The sequence below is a fragment of the Xenopus laevis genome, chromosome 4L (assembly GCF_017654675.1).
Source record: "Xenopus laevis strain J_2021 chromosome 4L, Xenopus_laevis_v10.1, whole genome shotgun sequence".
NCBI classification, from domain to species: domain Eukaryota; kingdom Metazoa; phylum Chordata; class Amphibia; order Anura; family Pipidae; genus Xenopus; species Xenopus laevis.
The window spans coordinates 88,057,997-88,078,746 of record NC_054377.1 but is presented as its reverse complement, the minus strand read 5'-3'; the positions used below and the strand labels follow the sequence as shown (position 1 = coordinate 88,078,746).

The 20,750-nt window shown below is 39.7% G+C and overlaps 1 protein-coding gene across 2 annotated transcripts; it reads right to left on the bottom strand.

Annotated features, from left to right (window-relative positions):
* Positions 1-947: 947 nt before the first annotated feature.
* lurap1.L (leucine rich adaptor protein 1 L homeolog) lies at positions 948-18,654 on the bottom strand. Of its 2 annotated transcripts, none has more exons than XM_018258375.2 (2): positions 18,088-18,654; positions 948-4,275 (listed from the first exon to the last, which is right to left on the bottom strand). In XM_018258375.2, exons 1-2 carry the CDS (start codon positions 18,307-18,309, stop codon positions 3,508-3,510), a joined length of 990 nt encoding a protein of 329 aa, XP_018113864.1. In that variant the 5' UTR covers positions 18,310-18,654; the 3' UTR covers positions 948-3,507. The 2 variants fall into 2 exon arrangements, with proteins under 2 accessions (XP_018113864.1, XP_018113865.1); XM_018258376.2 differs by having other exon boundaries at positions 18,461-18,654.
* Positions 18,655-20,750: the final 2,096 nt, after the last annotated feature.

Sequence of the window (20,750 nt, the reverse complement as noted above, 5' to 3'; positions counted from 1 at the left end):
TCCTGCTGCACAAATACGGCAGCCCCCTCATACAGGAACATGGCATCAGACAGGTAATGCAAAAGCATATGTAAATACTTTTATGGCAAAATAATAGATAGCATATGAAGACAATATTATGATAGATGCAAAAAAAGATTTAATTTCTGGTGTAAGAAAATCCAAATTATCAGTTATCTGGGAAAACCCCAGATCCCAAGCATTCAGGATAACAGGTCCCATACATGTACAGCGCCGGATTTAGTGGGCGGGCGCCGAGGCCACGTGGTCCTGGCGCCCGCCCACTTACCCCCCACCAGTGCGAGTGCACATGCGAATGCCGCCCCATATATTCTGCTGCCCTAGGCCCGGGCCTTTGTGGCCTCACCACAAATCCGGGCCTGTACCTGTACTATATAATGCTTACAGCAAGAAGAGACCAGAGAGCTGTGAAGGTCCCATGTCAAAAGGCAATCCTGAAGATTATAGCCTTCCATACTGCCCCCACAGCAACTAGCTGCTGAGAGGTGGCCAACCAGCATCAACTGTGATATACTGTACCAGTCTTTATTGATAGACCTGTAAAGTCCTTGATAGCCTGCCGAATGACCATATGCACTATGTGAGGCCTAATGTGAATTTCGTGTTGTATCATTTTTATATATAACCTGCTATGGTCAGGAGCTCTAGATCAATGTGAGAGGGGGCATTTTGGGAAGGTAAGCAGGTGAATTTCCTTACTTTCCTCTCATTGCTGATGTCCAAGTAAACTTATAGTGATAGACTACAATATACTACTGCAGCATGCTCAGCCATACCAAAATTTCAATTGTGAAACATTAACACAGCCAGAACTCATTATCAGGTATATTATAGGGAATTTTTGCTGCACTTGCCAGATGAAATAAAATAATAAAATAGTTTTAAAGAGGCAATATATTAGTAAGAAAAACAAACATTATACAATATGTATTTATCATCAGTTATTTTATTATATTATCTGTTATGCTTTATAGAATGAAGAGGACAAAATAGACACACCAATAACAACTGAGAGGATGCAAGTTCAGTGACTCCCAAGAGCTTGCTTACATTATTCAGAATGAAAAATTGCCAATCGAAATTAGAATAACCACTTAACAAACAAAAAATACGTAAGCAAAAACAAAAAAAATCACTACAATGAATAAAGAACATGGCACTTGATTTTGCTGTTTATGATTATAAAACGGTTAATTAGAGATACATACAATATAAAAGGAAAGTAGATTCGATTTCTGGGACTCTAGTCTTTATGAAAGAAAACTGCAGAGCTGTTTAGGGTGTGCAGGCCTTAGGCTTTGCCATGAGCAGCATTTTTAGCATCTGGGTGCCTAGTAAATGTCATTGCAAAGGTCAGGAAGTTAACCTAAAATGTTCCTATAGGACTCCAAAGTGTTGCTGGCAACTGTACATTCAAATCTATTGTTTCTGTACACTTTATTGGTCACCTGAAAGCATATGGTCATGCCAGCAATAGCAGGTGCCCATTTCTTCTCCCCATAAATAGCTGCAGAATGCAGTTACACTGCTGTTCCAGAGATGACAAAGTCTTTAAGGTAAAGGAAGATGAACCTGTGGCACTAGAGATATTGTCAAACTACAACTCCCCTCATATCATGCCTCTGACAGCAAATAGCTATCAGGGGTTTCTTGGAGTTATAAGATCTGGAGGGCTGAAGAGTATCCAACCGATTAAACTAAATGCAATTTTGAACACTACAAAAGATTATCAAAAATGTTAAAAAGTTAAGTATCACATAAACTATTTCCATCATAGATCAATTCATTATAACATGTATAAAAATTAAAACGTGTGCTCCTTTCTGTGCAATACAGAAAACCTCACTGGAATACTAGTAGTGAACACTTGTGACTAAACTTATATCCATAGCAGCTATTTTTTATGTCATAGAAATCAACAAAATTGTTGCTGTGGTTTGTGCATTTCAAAAGTCAAGACACCATTTTTGTTTTTTCAAAAATAAAAAACACATAACTAAGAGTGGGTGTGTATGTGGGAGGATGATTCTAAAATAACAAGATGTCAAAGATGTATGTTAATTTTCCTGCCTGCTGCTTTACCACACTTGCAGTGGCGTAACTATAGAGGAAGCAGATCCCACAATCGCAGGGTGGGTTAATAGAAACCGCGCTCCTCCCCAGCCTCTCTCTTACCTATGGCGAAGAAGTTGGATGCAAGTTGGGGCGGGGAGTGGGTGGAGTCAAGGAGTGGGCGGGGTAGTGGCGGGAGGATGGGTATTGGAGTGCACCAGGCCCCTCTGAAGATTTTTTTTGCAGGGGGGCCCAGCACACTCTAGTGACATCACTGCACACTTGGATGCACCGTGACTGGTGTTTATGTTGCTCATCAGTAGCAACTGTCAAGTAGGCCTTGGGGGTTGATATCAGTTCTTGGGGAACAAGAGCATGTATATAAATCCAAGGCCTTGAACAATTTATATCCAATAGCAGGCAATCCAACTGGTCATGTATTAAATCAGCAAATCGCACTAACTTTGGTGCAAGACACGTGCTTCTACAAGCAATCATAACATGTAAAATGCCTGCAAAAAGTATTTAGAACCAACACCTGGATTAAATGCATCCTTAGATGCAAAAAGTCCAATGTTAAAACTTCAGTGTGTTTTCTAGTGAAAATAAAAGGTGCTGTTTATGGATGTGCATTAGTATCTTTCCATAAACAGCATTATTTAAATTAATAAAAAATCCAAGGAAATATAAACAATAAAAGTGAACAACTGAAATATATCTAGTCTGCAAAGCAAGGATAATCAGTTAGAACAGTTAATATTTACCTACACAGGATTACTGTACTTACTCAGCAGTTGTTCCATAACCACACAATGAAAAGTACAAACTCAAAGCAATACAGTCAAAACTCCATTTATATTCTTGGATATTACAATTTCCTGTAATCTGCAACTAGATTTTATACTGCCATTAACCTAAAATGCATTATCTTAAAACTAACATGCTTATGCCGGTTCCCTGAGAAACGTAAATCTGAGGTTCCATTGTACAAATACACTCTTACAGCATCTTGTCATTTACTGACTGCATCAGAAAATAAGGGATTTATATCACTCAGTTCAGATAACACTGTTTTAGCATCTGTTGAAAAAATGAATAAAATGCATGTTAGCAGAAATATGCTGATTACTGCTCTGCAGCTCTAAAGTAGGACTTTAAGCCTGCAGAAACTAGTTCATTTTGGTCATGCCTTCCCTTTATCATTTTTTTGAATGTCATTTTTAAACAATAGAAATAGCACTTCTGATGTCATTCCTGGGTATAATCCTGATGCCCATCAAAGGCAAAGCTAACCTTATTATCACAGCTATTTCAGAATGAATGTATGCTCCTCTGGTGTTCAGCATATAGATGCAATTTTAAAAAGATCTTGTATAGTGGAAATTCCACAAATAGAAAGAAAACATTTTCTGGAAAGCATTCTTGGAGAAAACATTACAAAAATGTCACATCATCCTGAGATTGTACCCAGCGCCAATGAGCATCATATTCTAGGTGAAGTTTGCTATTTGTTTTACATTTTTCTATATCCACTTTCCCATTTTGACTAGATTTTATTTTTGGACTACTTTTACTTGTCTTTTCTGCTGTTGAAGACTTCACTTTTGTACACTTCTCAGCAACTGGCACATGTCTAACCAAAGATCCATTTGGTGTCTGACCAACATGAGATGTTGCATACTGGCCCACCGCTCTTGAGACCCTGTTTTTTTCCAGAGTATTTTGACCAGTGGTAGATACAACCGTGTTATCTCCTCTACAACAATCTTTTTCTACTTTTGTTTTCTCGTTTTCCCCTTTCGCGTGTACGGTGATTGTTGGAGAAAAGACATCTCTTTCATTGTCCAGTTTACTTCCATCTTGTTCAATCACACCAAATGCAAAAGCTTGGCGATATGGAGTGGAGGATACGACTGGTTCACTGGTGCTCAGACTGTACTCATCCATGTCATCAGCAAGGGTGTCTAAGTAACTACCAATGGAGATACTGTCAAGTTTATCTATTGGGTCTTGAAGACTGTTCCAACTTCCTCTACGAGATGTTCCCTGGCTTTCTGCCAGGCTGTACTGGCTGCTGGTGAGACTGCTGCAACGGCTGGTTAAGTTTCCTTTCTCATCAAGGATCCATTTTACAGCTTCAATCCCTTCATTTACAACCAGTAGCTGCTGAAGTATCTTGACATCAATTGCCCTCAAGCAGGCCTGCAAAGAGAAACACAAAGAAAAGCATTATTACCATTTGAATGTGTATATCTGTCTTCTTCAGCCAAGTTCAAAACTTCATTAAGAGAATTTTCCATGTTTAGGCACCACTTTATATTTAAACTTCATAAAGTTTAGAAGATAAAGGATATTAAATAGCACAGAATACTGGGGCTGCAAACTAGGAAACTTGGTACTCATTTATCCACAATGGGCAACACTCAAAAACTCCACTAATTACACTAATGTGCAACAATTAACAGCGATCTGTAAAGTTAATCAGGCTATTTATTTAATGGGATACGGTCATGACTTATGGTTTACTTTTTTATTTCTAAATGACATGGTTTACGTTGCAAATAATTCACTCTACCATTTTCAATTTTATTCTTGAACGAACAAATTTATTTTTGTAGCTGTAATATTGGTGTGGAGGCAGTCATCTCAGTGCATTGTGCACGATTTTGAGCTTAAGAAGGAGCCAGCACTTCAGGATGGAACTGCTTTGAGACAGCTATTGTTTCTCCCCTTTTCATTGTACTTCACTACGACCCAAGTCATGCCCCACCTATTGGTGGACACGAGAATAGCACCCAAGCAGGAAAAAGCAGTGTTTTTTAGCATTGCAAACAACATGGTTTGGGGGCATCTGGGAAATGGACACCAAGTCTAGGCCCATGCCAAATTTCAACATTAAATATAGAAAAAAAAATTGTCATGATTTTTATGGTTTACTTCTTATTTCTAAATTGCACTGTTTACATTACAAATAATTCACTTTACCATTTAAAATGTTATTCTTGAAGAACAAATGTATAGGGGCTTTAAGAAGGAGCTAGCACTTCAGGATAGAACTGCTTTAAAAAAACAGATTTCAGTGCAGAATTCTGCTGGAGCAGCACTATTAACTGAAGAGTTTTGAAAATCCCATGTTTTCCCATGACAGTATCCCTTTATCCCTTTTAACATAGCACAGTCCTGCTAAAAACAGCAGCTTTCCTAAAGACAGATTTCATATTATTGAAGGGATTATGGAAACCCCAACTCTAACAACAAGGTGACTTATTTTTAGATGCAGGCAAAAAGAATCCCTTTTTTTTAAAGGCATCAAACTGACTTAATAAACAATGCGTATGCTCCCGAAATTAAAATTGTTACATCATGCTTTGCTGTGAGATGAGGTATTCCTTTATAAATAAAAGGGAATAATAATAGCTGGTAAAAAAATACAAGCATCTTATTATCTCACTGGTTTCAGACCAGCTGCTTCTAGGTTATGGTATAAAATTAACAAAAGCAATGATACTTTCATCAGAAACTGCCCTCATTTTTACCATATGCATCCAAAATCCCATGCTGTCCTAGTTTTTCATAAGCTCTTCTTATTTACGCCCTCCAGACATTGACCGTGCAAACCCCCTCTCTCAGACCCAAGCAAGTATAAATATGTATTTTTTTCCACAGACCTATTTTTCTTAAAAAAAAAAAAAAATCTCTACCTTGTGTGCCATATATATGGTGAAATGAAACCATTTTATCAGTGCATGTATATGATATAGGTTTCTACCTTGGCTTTAAGTCATATTTCCAAAATGCTTTCATTTATATCCCACTTTTGGAAGTCTGCTTCCCTGCTTCTTCCAATACACTACCCGACCGTTACACAGGATTGTCAGGCCCCAATAATACGGCCTGTTCTGGCCTTAGTGGGTAGATATTGCAATGATGTTGCCATGAGTCCTTTGAAAGTCCTGAGAGATTACAGTATAGATTTTATGTATACATGACATTAAGCATGTATAAATAGAACGGTATGCTATTTTATTAGTTACAATATATGCAGAAAGAGTTACTTACAAATTCCCATTTTCTCTAAACAACATTAAAATACATACTGTCTCCTGGCACTTATTAAACAGCATCACTTTAATATAGATTTGCTTCTATGAGACATTTGCAGGAATGCAGCGCATATAAGAAATATTTGCAGTTGCAAGGGTGTATCTTTAATGAAAGTCTGTTAGGGAGATATCCAAGCTCACAGAAATACTCAGGCTTCTTCTTACAAAAATACACTGTGAGAACTGCCTTAGCATTCTTTTCAATTTATCATTGCTAAGAACTTCTTCTGTATCTACAGACTCTATTTCCAGCTGTTTATTAAAAGCTATAACCCTGCGACCCAGTTGCTTCATTCTCGTGGGAGTGTGATGATGGAAACTGCATGGGAAAGTAGCTTGTTTTCCTCTCTCATTTCTATGCACTTGAACTTTCTATCACTAAGGTACCTAACTGGAATAGTGTTTGTGAGTGGCTGTGCTCAGATCCCCCAGGGTATAAGTAATGCTTGTTCCTAGTACTATCAATTAGGTGCATTTTTCTACAGTAATACAAACCTATGTTAAAACATTGATATTTGTCAGTGAAACAGTGCTGCTAGTGCCCTAGATTTGGTGAATACACACTTCTCAGGTTAAAGGATAGAATGGTTAATTCTAAGCAACTTTTCAATTGGTCTTCATTAATTATTTTGTATAGTTTTTTTTTTAATTATTTGCTTTTTTCTTCTGACTCCTTCCAGCTTCCAAATGGGGGGTCACTGACCCAATCTAAATAAAAAGTGCTCTGTAAGGCTACACCTGTATTGATACTTTTTATTACTCACCTTTTAATTCATTCCCTCGCCTTTTCATATTCCAGTCTCTCATTCAAATCAATGCATGGTTGCTAGGGTAATTTGAACCCTAGCAACCAGATTGCTAGAATTGCAAACTGGAGAGTTTCTTAATACAAATAGCTAAATAACTCAAAAACTTTAAATTATAAAACATGAAAACCAATTCAATTTTTTTTCCCCAAAATATCACTCTCGACATCATGCTAAAAGTTGACTCAAAGTAACAACATCATTACCATCTAACATTTGTTCTTGGTATTATACACATTGTTTGGAGTAGATTTTAAACATAGAGAACTGTGGGAAGCACTGTATTTCTGTGTCTGAAACAGATACTGGGTATTCCTAGCGAACAATCTACATCACTGACAGCATTGTAGATTCTACATTTTCCAGATTGAAATGAATGCAAAAATGCATGCTATGGAAGCAGCTGTATCGTTTGTCAGTTAAAGGGTCAACATACGCTATAATTGAAAAGTATTCCAGATGTAGACCAGGTGTTGGGTTGAGGAAAGACTATGAGGTGCAAAGTATACTATGTGGTATTAAAACACCTATATATACTTTTTTTTAAAAAATTATTATTGCATACACATGTATTTGGCTGCACAGTAATCTTTTTAGAACAGGTACTGTAGGTGAATTTCCTGCCAAAAATGAATAAATGAGGTGCCCAGTGGTCCTGATACACATACTCATGAATATCACAGATAAAAATTTCCCTTCGAAATGAAACCATCAGTGAGGAAATGCTGAGAAGCCAATGTGAACTGATGACCCAAATGCAGCAGCCTATGGACAGTGAGAGTCAGCACAGTACAACAGATGGCTCTGCACTAATGCCACATCGCATCAGCTGAACCATCTGACTCCTGTCTCACACATGCTTGCAGCTGGGCCCCAACAGGCAAATCAAAACACTGCATATGTGGAGCTATGACAGGCCCTTGCCATGCATAAATCTGAACTTCTAATATCTAATCTGAGCCATGCATGCTAGAGACACCGCTATCAAAAAAGTGCTCATGATATTTAAAGGAGAAGGAAAGGCTTTGTGCACTTGGGGTGCCAAATGTTAGGCACCCTCATGTGATTGTATTGACTTACCTAAAACCCCGGGCTGGTGCTCCTATCAGCAGAAAACTGCACTGGCCCAGGGTTATACCAGTGAGCACCACGGAGAGATCTTCCATCTTCCTTCGTGTGACTACGTATGCGCAGAACGAAAAGCCGAACTGCACGTGTCTGCCCCGGGAAATTTGAAGAAAGAAGAAGCCGGAAGATCTCTCCGTGGTGCTCACTGGTATTACCCTGGGTCAGTGCAGTTTTCTGCTGATAAGAACACCGGCCCGGGGTTTCAGGTAAGTCAAAACCCCCAAGTGCACCAAGTCTTTCCTTCTCCTTTAACAGGTACAGATTCAAAAATAACAATGCATGGGAGTCCAAGCATTAGCAAGTGGGGATTTCAACATTATCAAGTTGGCACCTTATGTGAGCTTTAAGAAAATGTAAAATTATTTTTTCTAATTTATTCCAACTTGCCCAATACATATCTGGCTCATTTTTACCCAGATATAAGTTGGGCAGCCCCCCACCACAACAAATGATAAAACTTAACTTAAAGGAGGACTAAACCATAAAAACATATATGATTAAAAATGCCATATTTTATATACTGAACCTGCCTAAAGTTTCAGCATCTCAATAGCATGAGATTATTACATTTTAATGCTAATTGCACTGGTTTCTGAGCTGCCATATTGTATTAAGTATTTATCAGCCTTATATTGCGATACTTCTAATCCAGGGGTCCCCAACCTTTTTCACCTGTGAGCAACATTCAGATTTAAAAAGAGTTGGGGAGCAACACAAGCATGAAAAATGTTCCTGGGTGGTGCCAAATAAGGGCTGTGATTGGCTATTGGTAGCCCCTATGTGGACTGACAGCCTACAGGAGGGTCTGTTTGGCAGTACATCTGGTTTTTAAGCAACCAAAACTTGCCTCCAAGCCAGGCATTCAAAAATAAGCACCTGCTTTAAGGTCACTGAGAGCAACATCCAAGGGGTTGGAGAGCAACATGTTGCTCACGAGCTACTGGTTGGGGACCACTGTTCTAATCACTATATACAGTATATTGTACGTCGGTGCCTAAGCCCAGTAACGGACACAGCACAGAGCGAGTGCAGTGAATCAGCAGAAAAGAAGATCAGGAGCTACAGGGGCATCTTTGGAGGTACAGATCTTCACTGCTAAATGTTGCCTTGAGCAGGTACAGAAGCCCAAAACATAATGGACAACATTTCTAGCCTACTTCTTTAGTTAAGCTTTAGCTCTTATTTAAGGATTTTAGAAGCAGTCAAGTCAAAATGTGCAAGTATGCATATTTATTCAGATTTAACCCTTCCATGCCAGGGATTTTTCATGTATCCAAGCAGTGCTGCCAGTAAACACACAATGGGTCATTTATAACCACCAGGCAAATTTGCACCAGGGCAGTTACCCATGACAACCAATAGGATGATTGCTTTCAGTGTTCAACCTGCAGCTGGCTAAAAAAAAAGCTAATCATTGATGGGTTGCTATGGGTGAGGAAGTGTTGGATTGTGGGAATTTCTATTTTACAGACGATCGATTTTATTCTACTACAATGCTGCAGACATGACAAATGTTTTAAGATAGAGCGGACTTAAAAAATGGAAGGACAACACAGGAGTTGTGCCTCTCAAAAAAGATTTATTTATTAATACACTTGTCTTGTACTTTAAAGAAAGATACACCAATTTTAAAAGTTCAAAGTTGGTTTAGCTGAGCACTAAGCACTGTCCAAAATGCTACAAAATGTGCTAGGATTCAGCCAAATCCAAATTTATTGCACCGTTTTAAAGCACTTTAAAAAATGAGTGTTTGTTATTAAAGGGGTTTTTCACTTTTAAGGAGTGATATTCTGAGATCTGAGGTTTTTGAGCTATTTAGCAGCTCCCCAGTTTCCAATTTCAGCTACATGGTTGGTAGGGTTCATATTACCCTAGCAACCATTCACTTCGCTTGGAATAAATAGACTGGAATATAAATAGGAGAGGGCCTGAATAGAAAGCGGAGTAATAAAAAGTAGCAACCTTACAGAGGATTTGTGTTTAGGTGGGGTCAGTGACCCCCACTGGAAAGAGTCAAGAAGTTGAAATGTTGCTTACAATTAGAATTACAATCAACATACTAAAAGTTAAATTAAAGGTGAACTACCACTTTAACAGTCTAAGGATATAAGGCAGCTGCATTTGGGCCAGTATATTGTGTATGCCTGACATAAGTTAGGGTTGCAGTATCTCCAGCTCAATGGACACATAGCTACTAGCTGCAAAAGCAACACAGACCCTATGACTAAAAAAAAAAAAATCCCATTTTTATTTTACCATTGTGCTGGAATAAATGGAACCGCACTACCTTACAGATATTTTTCACTCCTTCTAATATGACCACAATCGGCACTGTTTCAGTGGAGTCTATGGAATACGTTTTATTTTTCTTTGGCAGTAATAGTGTGAAAATGGCACAAAATGCAAGCGTGCAGATGAACAACTTATTCCCATGATTCACTGTTTACAGAGAGATAAAACCTGTTCATAAATACAACATAGATTCATAAAAATTCATAAACAGATAACATTGCTGTAGTGCATTGTGAGTCATTCGATTATGAAGCAATAACACAGGTGGGAAAGACTTGGAACAGTGACCTTTCCAGGCGTTTGTTGCTAGCAGTACAAAAGATAAATCTGATAGCTGCGGATATGCTCTGATAGCAGAGGCTCACCTCCGACTATGTGATGTAACAAACCCGTGGTTAAATGTGAAGCATGTAAAGCGAAGGCTGCTATTACAGCTTAAACAAACTAAAGCAGAGTAATTTAACCCAATCTGTTCTACAGAAATGGGTACTTATGGTATGAAATGAAGCTACTGCATTTGTGAAATCTGCCCAAAAAGCAGCGCTTTCATGACAATTAGTATTAATGTAATTATTTGTCATTTTCAAAGTCTATATTCTGCATAGTAGAGAGCTATATTTCCAGTTTTTCATATGCAATTCTTCTTCCCTTTTTTCAACCGGCATCAGTCATGGCCAAGAATCAACAAAGGTACAATGGTCATAGATTTATTGTAGTCTTTATATGAATGTAGCTTTAAAGGAGTGGTTCACCTTTAATGTTATAGAAATGCCAATTCTAAGCTTCTTTTCAATTGGTCTGCATAGTTTTTTTTTTTTTTTTTTTTATTATTTGCCTTTTTCTTCTGACATTGCATACCTCCCAACATTTTGGAAATCAAACGAGGGACAAAAAGTTGTGCCACGCGTAGAGCGTCAATTTCTTTTGCCACGCCCATTTTTGTGGCCACACCCCCTAATTACCATGTTCATTTTACAAATTGTAAATAAGCCATATCACTTTAAATGGGCATTGAGAGCTGTATGGCAGTCCCTACTAAAGGGGATGTAGAAGTCGTAGTGCAACTGGCTTCCCTCCACAGGTTATTGAACTACAACTCCCAGCACCAACACCCAGAGAGCTACAGCCTTAGCCCAGGGCTAGTGGGGAGAAAGGAGAGGAAAGAATCTGTGCCTGGAACTTTGATGTCAGTGTAGACCAGGGGTGCCCGGACTTTGTTACTCTGGGATCTACTCTCGACACCTGGCCCCCATCAGGAGATCTACCTTGATAAAAATACTGGGCCGTCTACCGTGCAGCACAAGAACAAGTATTCCAAGCGCATAAAATGGTTATAATACTATGTAGAATAGGTTTACCTTGATAAAATTTTATTTATACTATATTCTTTTTCCATGCTTTATCTACCATCCCCATTATCAGCATTGGCAAGTGGGGGTTATATGGGACTTGTAGTACAGATGAAGGTGCAGCAGATTGTCTATCCTTGATTGATGTAAATGGGGGGGCAATCTTCCTGCATTGCAAGGGCCCCTCTCACCCCCACCCCCCAACTCTAGCCTTGACTGCACGAGTCATAGTGTGGCAGACTACTAACAGTTAATATGAGTGAGGAGTGGAACCCATTGCTCTCCAGCAGCACCCAATGGCTTTAGGCTCCAACTTTGCTCATGATGACAAAGTTAATGCGTAAGTGAGGTTGCAGAATGCAAAATCCAGTGCCTACACTGGTGCCTGCCTAACCTTCTATTTAGCACCCACATTTAAAGCACCCAATGAGGTCCTGCTGCAGCCCACCTGTTCCCACCATAGGTGACGCTAATGAAATCACAATAGGGGGCAGCCCACATTAACCCTTTCCTAGTCACAGCTCAGCTTTTTTCTTCCTGCAGTTAAAACTGACCGCTAACAGCCCCTTGTTAGCGATAGCCCTGATGCTCCCGTAACAGCCCATTGTAGCAAGCTGCATCCCGAGTGAATGATCTAGCGGACAGCAGGGCTGCTGCAGTCACAGAGCCCCCAGCGCAGCAGCGGCTGGGTCACAGGGATCCACTTACCCGTCGGGCAATTCCCTTTGTCGGCAGAATAGAGGAATAGATTTCTTCGCGTTGGAAGTCTCACCTTGCGAACCTTTTAAAGTCACAGCCAGGAAGCGACGTTTAATCTCCTGGCAGGTCGCGGTCTACTAGAAACAATCCTGTGATCTACTGGTATACCGTGATCGACGTCCTGGGCACCATCTCTCCGCGCTGTTGTATCTGCTGGCGCTGAATTACTGAATCCTACAACTGCTCCCCCTCCGCCGCTCCTGAAGAAGCAAGGAAGATCCGAACAGCGGGACATCTTCACCTGCTATCCGGGACGGCGGGACAGGCAGGTAACTGTGCTGCCTGATCCGGGACACTTGGGAGGTATGCGTTGTAGATTTCAAATGGGGGTCCCATCCAAAAAACAAATGCCCTGTAAAGCTAAAAATGTAGTTATTGCTACTAGTTTTTATTATTCATCTTTCTATTCAGGTCCTCTCCTAAGTCAATGGGCGTTTTTACGAGAGACAATCTTTATGCACAATTTTCTCTCTCCAAATGCAATGGGTGTTTTTTCTTATAGCGATTTTTTAGTTCTAATGCATTAAAGTCAATGAGCATTTTTTCTTATGGCCACTTTTTTTGTTCGAACGCATTAAAGTCAATGGGCATTTTTTATGGTGACTTTTTTGTCCTAATGCATTAAAGTCAATGGGCGTTTCTTTATGGCAAATTTTTTCTCCTCAAGCATTAAAGTCAATGGGCGTTTTTTCTTATGGTGACTTTTTTTCTCCAAATGCATTAAAGTCAATGGGCATTTTTTCTTATGGTAACTTTTTTTCTCCAAATGCATAAAAGTCAATGGGTGTTTTTTCTAATGGCGATTTTTTTTCTCCAAATGCATTAACGTCAACGGGTGTTTTTTTCTTATGGGTGGTTTTCTCGGCTAGTTTTGCGAAAAAATTCCCACAGTTATATAGTTAAATCGGGTTGAAAAAAGACAAAGTCCATCAAGTTCAACCCCTCCAAATGAAAACCCAACATCTATACCCACAGGCCTTCATACTTTCACATAAATTCTATATACCCATACTTATACTAACTATAGAGTTTAGTATCACAATAGCCTTTGATATTATGTCTGTCCAAAAAATCATCCAAGCCATTCTTAAAGGCATTAACTGAATCAGCCATCACAACATCACCTGGCAGTGCAATCCACAACCTCACTGGGAAGAACATGATTTCGCTACAAATCTATGGCTGGCGAATAAATTCACTCATCACTAGTTGCTACCTGTCTGGTTTTCATTTGGACAGCCTGGTTTTTGGGAGGGCTGTCCAGGTAAAAACTGCCTGTCTGGATTTTAAAATTAGGAAATTGGGACAGGTCTTTAAGATTAATGTGGTGATCAGCCCATCACCCATGTCATAGCCCCAAACCCACTGGCACACCCCCGGACTGGCACCAATTGAAATCTTCCCACCTCCTAACTTACAGGACCCACCCCTGGTGTCACAGGATCCACCCCCTGCAGCTGGAATGACTAAATTAGCCATGATTATTAATCTGCGTAGCTACTTATAATACACAAAAGCCATGAATATCCTGTAAATTATATCCTTATAAACGGTGAGTTCTGATGTCATCAGTTATAAACGGCGAGTTATGATGTCATTTCTGTCACATGACTCACTGAAATTTGTGTATTATAATAAATAAAATACCCCCAGTTGCAAAATATGAGGATATTAGAAGTTACCTCGGAGTTCCATGACCTTCGGCCTCGTGTTTTTATATGGTCATGAAACTCCTCGGTAACTTATAATATCCTTATATTTTACAAGAGGGGGTCCTTTATTCACTATATATTAGTATGGCCATACATAAAACAAAATGTAAAGAAGAAAAGAAAAAACATCTACACTGTGGTGGATGTTGAATAGGTTTGCTTCTCAACATGCTCCTAGATGTGGCAAATTCCCCTTGAACATGGACTAAACAAGAATCCTATTCTCAGAAATGGGGGAAGAAAGGTAGCCCAATTCTAACATAGTATATGTGCATGATTATAAGGGGTGCACCGAATCCACTATTTTGGATTCGGCTGAATACCGATCTGAATCCTAATTTGCATATGCAAATTAGGGGTGGAAAGGGAAAAACTTTTTTTACCTCCTTGTTTTGTGACAAAAAGTCACGCGATTTCCCTCTCCACCCCTAATTAGCATATGCATATAAATTAGGATTTGGATTTGGTTCGGCCAGACAGAAGGATTCGGCCGAATCCTGCTGAAAAAGGGCAAATCCTGGCCGAATCCTAAATTCGGTGCATCCCTAATTATTATATGTATGCGATACATTTAGGAGTGTCTGAGGCACAGGAACAATGTTTACGATGCAAATACAGTCACCATCTGTTCCCTATTCTGTGAACCTCTATTTCAAAGTATATTTAGTTCAGGAACACACCTTGATGTGTAATGTGGGTACAAACTCCATCAAATGCGTGCATGTACATGCTTTCACTGATCACATAGGATAAACTGATATAGCAGGTAAATCACATACTCTGGTGCACGCAACCTATTCATGCTTATCATCATTGCAAATAGAAGTCTGTGTATTTGCAGAATTACAATTATTGGCCCTTTACACAGTTACTTTCTAATACTGTATACTTTTGATCATGACCGATGGATGATATATATCTAAAATAAGCTGAGTATTGGAAAACACCTTCCCTTTAAAGCAGAAGGAAAGTTTAAATTGCTGGGGGAAGTGCAAATGTTAGTACCACCCCCCCTCCCCCAGTGATTATACTCGCTTACCTGATACCCCAGGCTGGTGTTCCTTTTAGCAGAAACCTGCACCAGCCCAGCGTACTTATGTGATTGTTTCCTTCTTCATTCTGTAATAGCCCCAGGCTGGGCTGACACATGAACCAGTAGAGTGAAAAAGACAGCTTTTTGCTTAAAGTTTGGCTTTTTACTCTACTGCGCATGTGAAACTGGGGTATGCTCAGAAGTACCCCCACCAGCCCAGAGTATCAGGCAAGTGATTATAATCAGTAGGGGGTGCCTAACACCTCACAGTGATTTAAACTTCCCTTCACCTTTAAGGTCTGAATGCTGAATTATGCCAGTTCTGTGTATAACTGTCAGCTCATTTAGTAAAGGGGAACACTAAGCAACTTTCCAATATAAAAGACTTGAGATGTTTCAGTTGTTTTGAAATTATTTGCTAATGAAAGAAGTATCTGTCCCTTAATATATACTTCACTGCTGGCTCTGACTCCTGAATCACTGAAGCAGAAGCCAGCTCTTAAAGGGGTGGATCACCTTTAAGTTAACTTTTAGTATGTTATAGAGTGGCTAATTTTAGGCAAAGTTTCAATTGGTCTTCACTTTTTCTCTTCTGTCGTTTTCAAATTAATTTGCTTTCTTCTAACACTTTCCAGCCTTGAAATGGGAGTCACTGACCCAATATAAAAATGCTCTGTAAGGCTACAAATGTATTGTTTTTCCTACTTTTATTACTCATCTTTTATTCAGGCCCTCTCCTATTCATATTCCAGTCTCTCGCTCAAATTAGTGCATGGTTGCTAATGTGGATCCTAGCAGCCAGATTGTTGAAACTGCAAACTGGAGAGCTACTGAATAAAAAGCTAAATAAGTCAAAACCACAAATAATAAAAAATAAAAACCAGTTGCAAATTGTCTCAGGATATCACTCTCTACATCATAATATAATTTAAATTAAAGGTGAACAACCCCATCTGTGAAGACTCATACAAGGTGTTGTGGGCATTGCCAGAGGAGAGCTCACCTTTGCTATATTATATCAAGAGTCAAAACAGCAGTGCAGAAAGGGCAAAATACTGCTTTCGACTGCAAATACATTTCCAAAAAAATGTAAAACCATTGAAATTTTGTAATTGCATTTTTATTGAAAAGTTGCTTGGGGTTCAATTTCCTTTCATTTTTGGGTGGAGTTTTACTTTATGTATTTGTGCAAGTTACATGACATTTAAAGTTAAACCATCACTGTCAGGAATCAGTTTGTGTGAACAGTTCCTGTGTGTGACAAGGCAAAGGACCATAAAATTAGTTGAATAAACAAAAAGAAAAAAAAAGTTCTCACGCTGGATACTGCTGCAACGTAGTAATATGCTCTCTTCTTTCTCAGAATAAATAGGGCTCTGTTTGTATGTTAAAATGGAAAAGAACATCATGGAATCTTTGTCCTACGTACCTGTAGCATGGTGTGAAGCTATAGCAGCCCAAAATCATGCCCGACATAAGGGAAGACACACCCTGAAATGATGCTAATTCCCTTTGCACCTGCGTGCCTTGTCCCATTATAGATAGATAGATAGATAGATAGATAGATAGATAGATAGATAGATAGATAGATAGATAGATAGATAGATAGTAGTGAGTTAGTGGAGATCAGAGAAATGCCAGCAATAAAAATGAATATCCAACATTTCTAATAAAGAAAGCTGTATTGAACAGGGATCTCTTTACCTCTTAATTTTTGTATGTAATCTATATGTTCCATGTAAACACCCTTCTGTTGTACAGATCTGTGGAATATGTTGGTGCTTTAAAAATAATTCATAAAATAAGCCCTTTGTGTTTACTTTCAGAGACTGTAAAGTGAAATGAAAAACAATTCTGCACACACAAATTTCTCCTATATTATTACAGGCGTGGGTGCTGGCTCAGGGGTAACCATTACCACCCAGAGAGTTTTTTCTCAGACTAATGGCTTATAGTGCATGTTTGACATGTTTGTTGCAGATGTGGATCATATGAGCAGTGACTGATGGGTTGGATCTAGTCTGGGATAAAGTAACATGCAATGCAAAGGGAATCTGATATAACTGAAACATTATGTGTACGGATGATTTAGGCTGAGCCTGTCTATTTATAGGGCTATGGAATGGGTTGCCTAGCAGGCGGATAGGAGAAAATAGAACAGTACTGTCGGAGATGGGAGACACCCCTTGCAATTAAACTAAGTGGTCACTGATTTATGTAGGGCGTGTACAGGCTTTTTTTTATCCATACAACAGCATTGCATTTATATGTTGATTCAAATTCCTATAAATACTCTGTACCACCCTTAGGTTGCATGTTTTATTGATACGGTGGCAGTCTCAAACCATATCAGGGAAAGGCCTAATAGATGAACGATGATAAAGGCACAGTTTTATTGATGACTGCTGCAAGAAAAATCCCTCTGTGTTTATATATTTAGCAGCAAGTGTGACTGGTAGTGACTAGCTATGATCCAGTGCAATTCTGTATAAAGCAGGTTATCATTGGTGACCAATAAAAGGATGCGGCACAATCCCAATAACTGGCAGCTTTGCAGCTCCCTATTGGCTGCCTGCCCTTTACTCACCATAAGCTTCTTTCCTCAGCAGCAATGAAGTGAACCAGTATCTTGAATATTCATTTAACTACATTCCCAACAACACAGCTACATTTTAGAGTTGCATAAACAGTATATGGCCTATGCTTTGGCTTGTCATGAACTACAATGCATGTTAAGTCCTATTATTCGCCTTGGAGTGCTGCAGAGAGTACAGAGACATGGTGGTTACTGATAGCCAGTACATAAGGTGGCTGTTGTGCTGCTCTACTCACCAGCTCCAGTTTCAGCGCTCTGATCTTGTGTGCAAGCCCGTGCTCTCCGCTGTCCCCCTGCCCTTGTCCGCTCTCTCCCAGGTGCAGCACGGGATCGTCTCGCATCCACCTGAGCAAACTCTCGGGGGTCTTCCTGCCAACCTTGTTCTCCAGATCCTTCAGCTCAGGGACGCTCTCCATACATGAGCCTTCTAGCTTGGCCGCCGCTGCAGTATGATCCATGGCATGGGGAGCTCGCTGTTAGACAGGTGCACGGCTAATGTACACAAGTACTACAGTAAATACGTGATAGCGGCGCTCGGTCCAGATGCTGCACTTCTTATACTTTTACATCCATTGACAATCCCGCTGCTCATGAAGTCTCGTTTCTCACCTTGAGGACACGCCGGACCCTACACATGACTGTGCCTCCTGGGTGCTTTCTCCCTTCCCGATGGATGTGCAGATTAGATCACAGCCGTGGGCTTAATTTGTCCGTCAGCCCCTCCGCAGCCTCCCACTCTCAGCTGTCGCCCTCAACCTGCATGAATGGAAACACTGCGGAAGGACAAATTGCTCCTGCCTACAGCGGCTTACCGTGTTCCTCAGAATAGGAGCGCACGCCTATGCTTTGATCCTGCCACTTCACAGCTGTATCTGCACATTCCTTAGGGATGATTAAACTTTTAATTAAACTGAGTGCTCCCATGTGAAATCTAGCTGGGAGCGTGTTTCCTTTCTTTTCAGGGACTTGGGGGTGTAAACTAAAGAGAAACATGAAAAAAGGGCCACAGCTGTATATAAAATACAAGTGGTTTTAATAAAGGGGTGGTTCACCTTTATTATGTTATAGAATGGGAAATTCTAAGCAACTTTTCTATAGGTCTTCATTATTTATTTTTTATAATTTATGAATTATTTGCCTTCTTCTCTTGACTCTTTCTAGCTTTCAAAATGGGGTCACTGACCCCTCCAAAAACCAAATACTCTCTAAAGCGGACTCATTTATTGTTATTGCTACTTTTAATTACTCATCTTTCTGCTCCGACCCTCCCCTATTAATATTCCAGTCTCTCATTCAAATCAATGGATGTTTGCAAGGGTAATTTGGACCCTAGCAACCAGATTGCTGATGCTCATGGCCGTAACTAGGGGTAGGCAGAGTAGGCACGTGCCTAGGGCGCAAAGCTGAGGGGGCGCCAGGCATGTACCTGCTCTGTCGCCTACCTCATGTCCGGTCCTGTGTCACCCTGACTGCCGCTGGTAATTTCGGTTTAAATGCGCTTCCGCGCATGCGCGTAGTTTCACGCATGCGCACTGGCGCGTAGTTTTGCGCATGCCAGTGCCATGGCCGGCCAGGTTGCCTAGGGCACCTGGCCGGGTTGGCCCGGCTCTGCTGATGCTGCAAAGTGGAGAGCTGCTGAATAAAAAGCTAAATATTGCAAAAACCACAAATAATAAAAAATTAAAACCAGTTGCATATTGTCTCAGAATATCGCTCCCTACATCATACTAAAAGTTAACTCAAAAGAGAACAAACCCTTTAATGTCCACTATTTCTTATTAGGGAGCACTCAGCCTCCAGCCATTTTTCAGAGAGAATGCTGAGCACATAATACAGCTTTGCAAAAATTGCATTAATGGACTTCTGTGTGTCTGAAAGTCAAAACAGTCACAGCAAAGGACTAAAGGGAGGAAGTTGTTTGTACAGAGCTCACTGGAACCTGGGGCTGTTTAAAATATTTTGTCATCATGTGATTCTCAGCTCAGCAGGCAGCAAAAGTGCCCCTCCACTTGAATAGTAATCGCTTGGCCCACGTGTTACACTCACCTGCAGTAGTATACCTAGGCATCCCCCTATGCTCCCATTTCTGCTGTTTGCACTTCCAGTAAATGAGCATTTGTATACAATAAGGGAGTCAATTGAATTTAGAGTTTTTCCACGTATCTGTAAGAATTTGTGGTTTTCTCAATTTTTTAAAAAGCTCTAAAAATTTGAGATTTATTAAGGGGCAGATTTACTAAAATTCGAGTGAATTTTCGAAGTACAAAAAGTTAAAATGTCGAAGTAATTTTTGAATACTTCGACCATCGAATAGGATACTACGACTTCAAATTTACTTCGACTTTGATTCAAAGTAAAAATCGTTCGACTATTCGACCATTCGATAATCGAAGTACTGTCTCTTTAAAAAAACTTTGACTTCAATACTTCGCCAACTTAAACCTGCCGAAGTGCTATGTTAGCCTATGGGGACCTTCCAGAGCAATTTTCTAAGTTTTTGGCATTTAAAGGAAAATTGTACGATCGTACAATAAAATCGTTTGAATCGTAGTACAATCGTATGATGCTAAAAATCCTACGAATTCGAATTTCGTAGGATTCAATTCGATGGTCGAACTTCAAAGTATTTTACACTTCGAAATTCGACCCTTGATAAATCTACCCCTAAGTGTAAAAACCATGATCACCACTAATATAAAACTTTGAAAGGTAAAAGTTGTCAAGGCCCTATAGAAGTCAATGAGAGCAGCGCTGATCTTTTTGTACTGCTCTAAATCAATTCTGACTTTTAAAGGTTTTTCTTATTTTTTTTCAATAGGAATTGTCAGAAAAACTCTAATTTTTAGAGGTTTTCAAGGTATTCTTATTTTTAAGCGTAATTTTTCGTTTGTACTTTTTT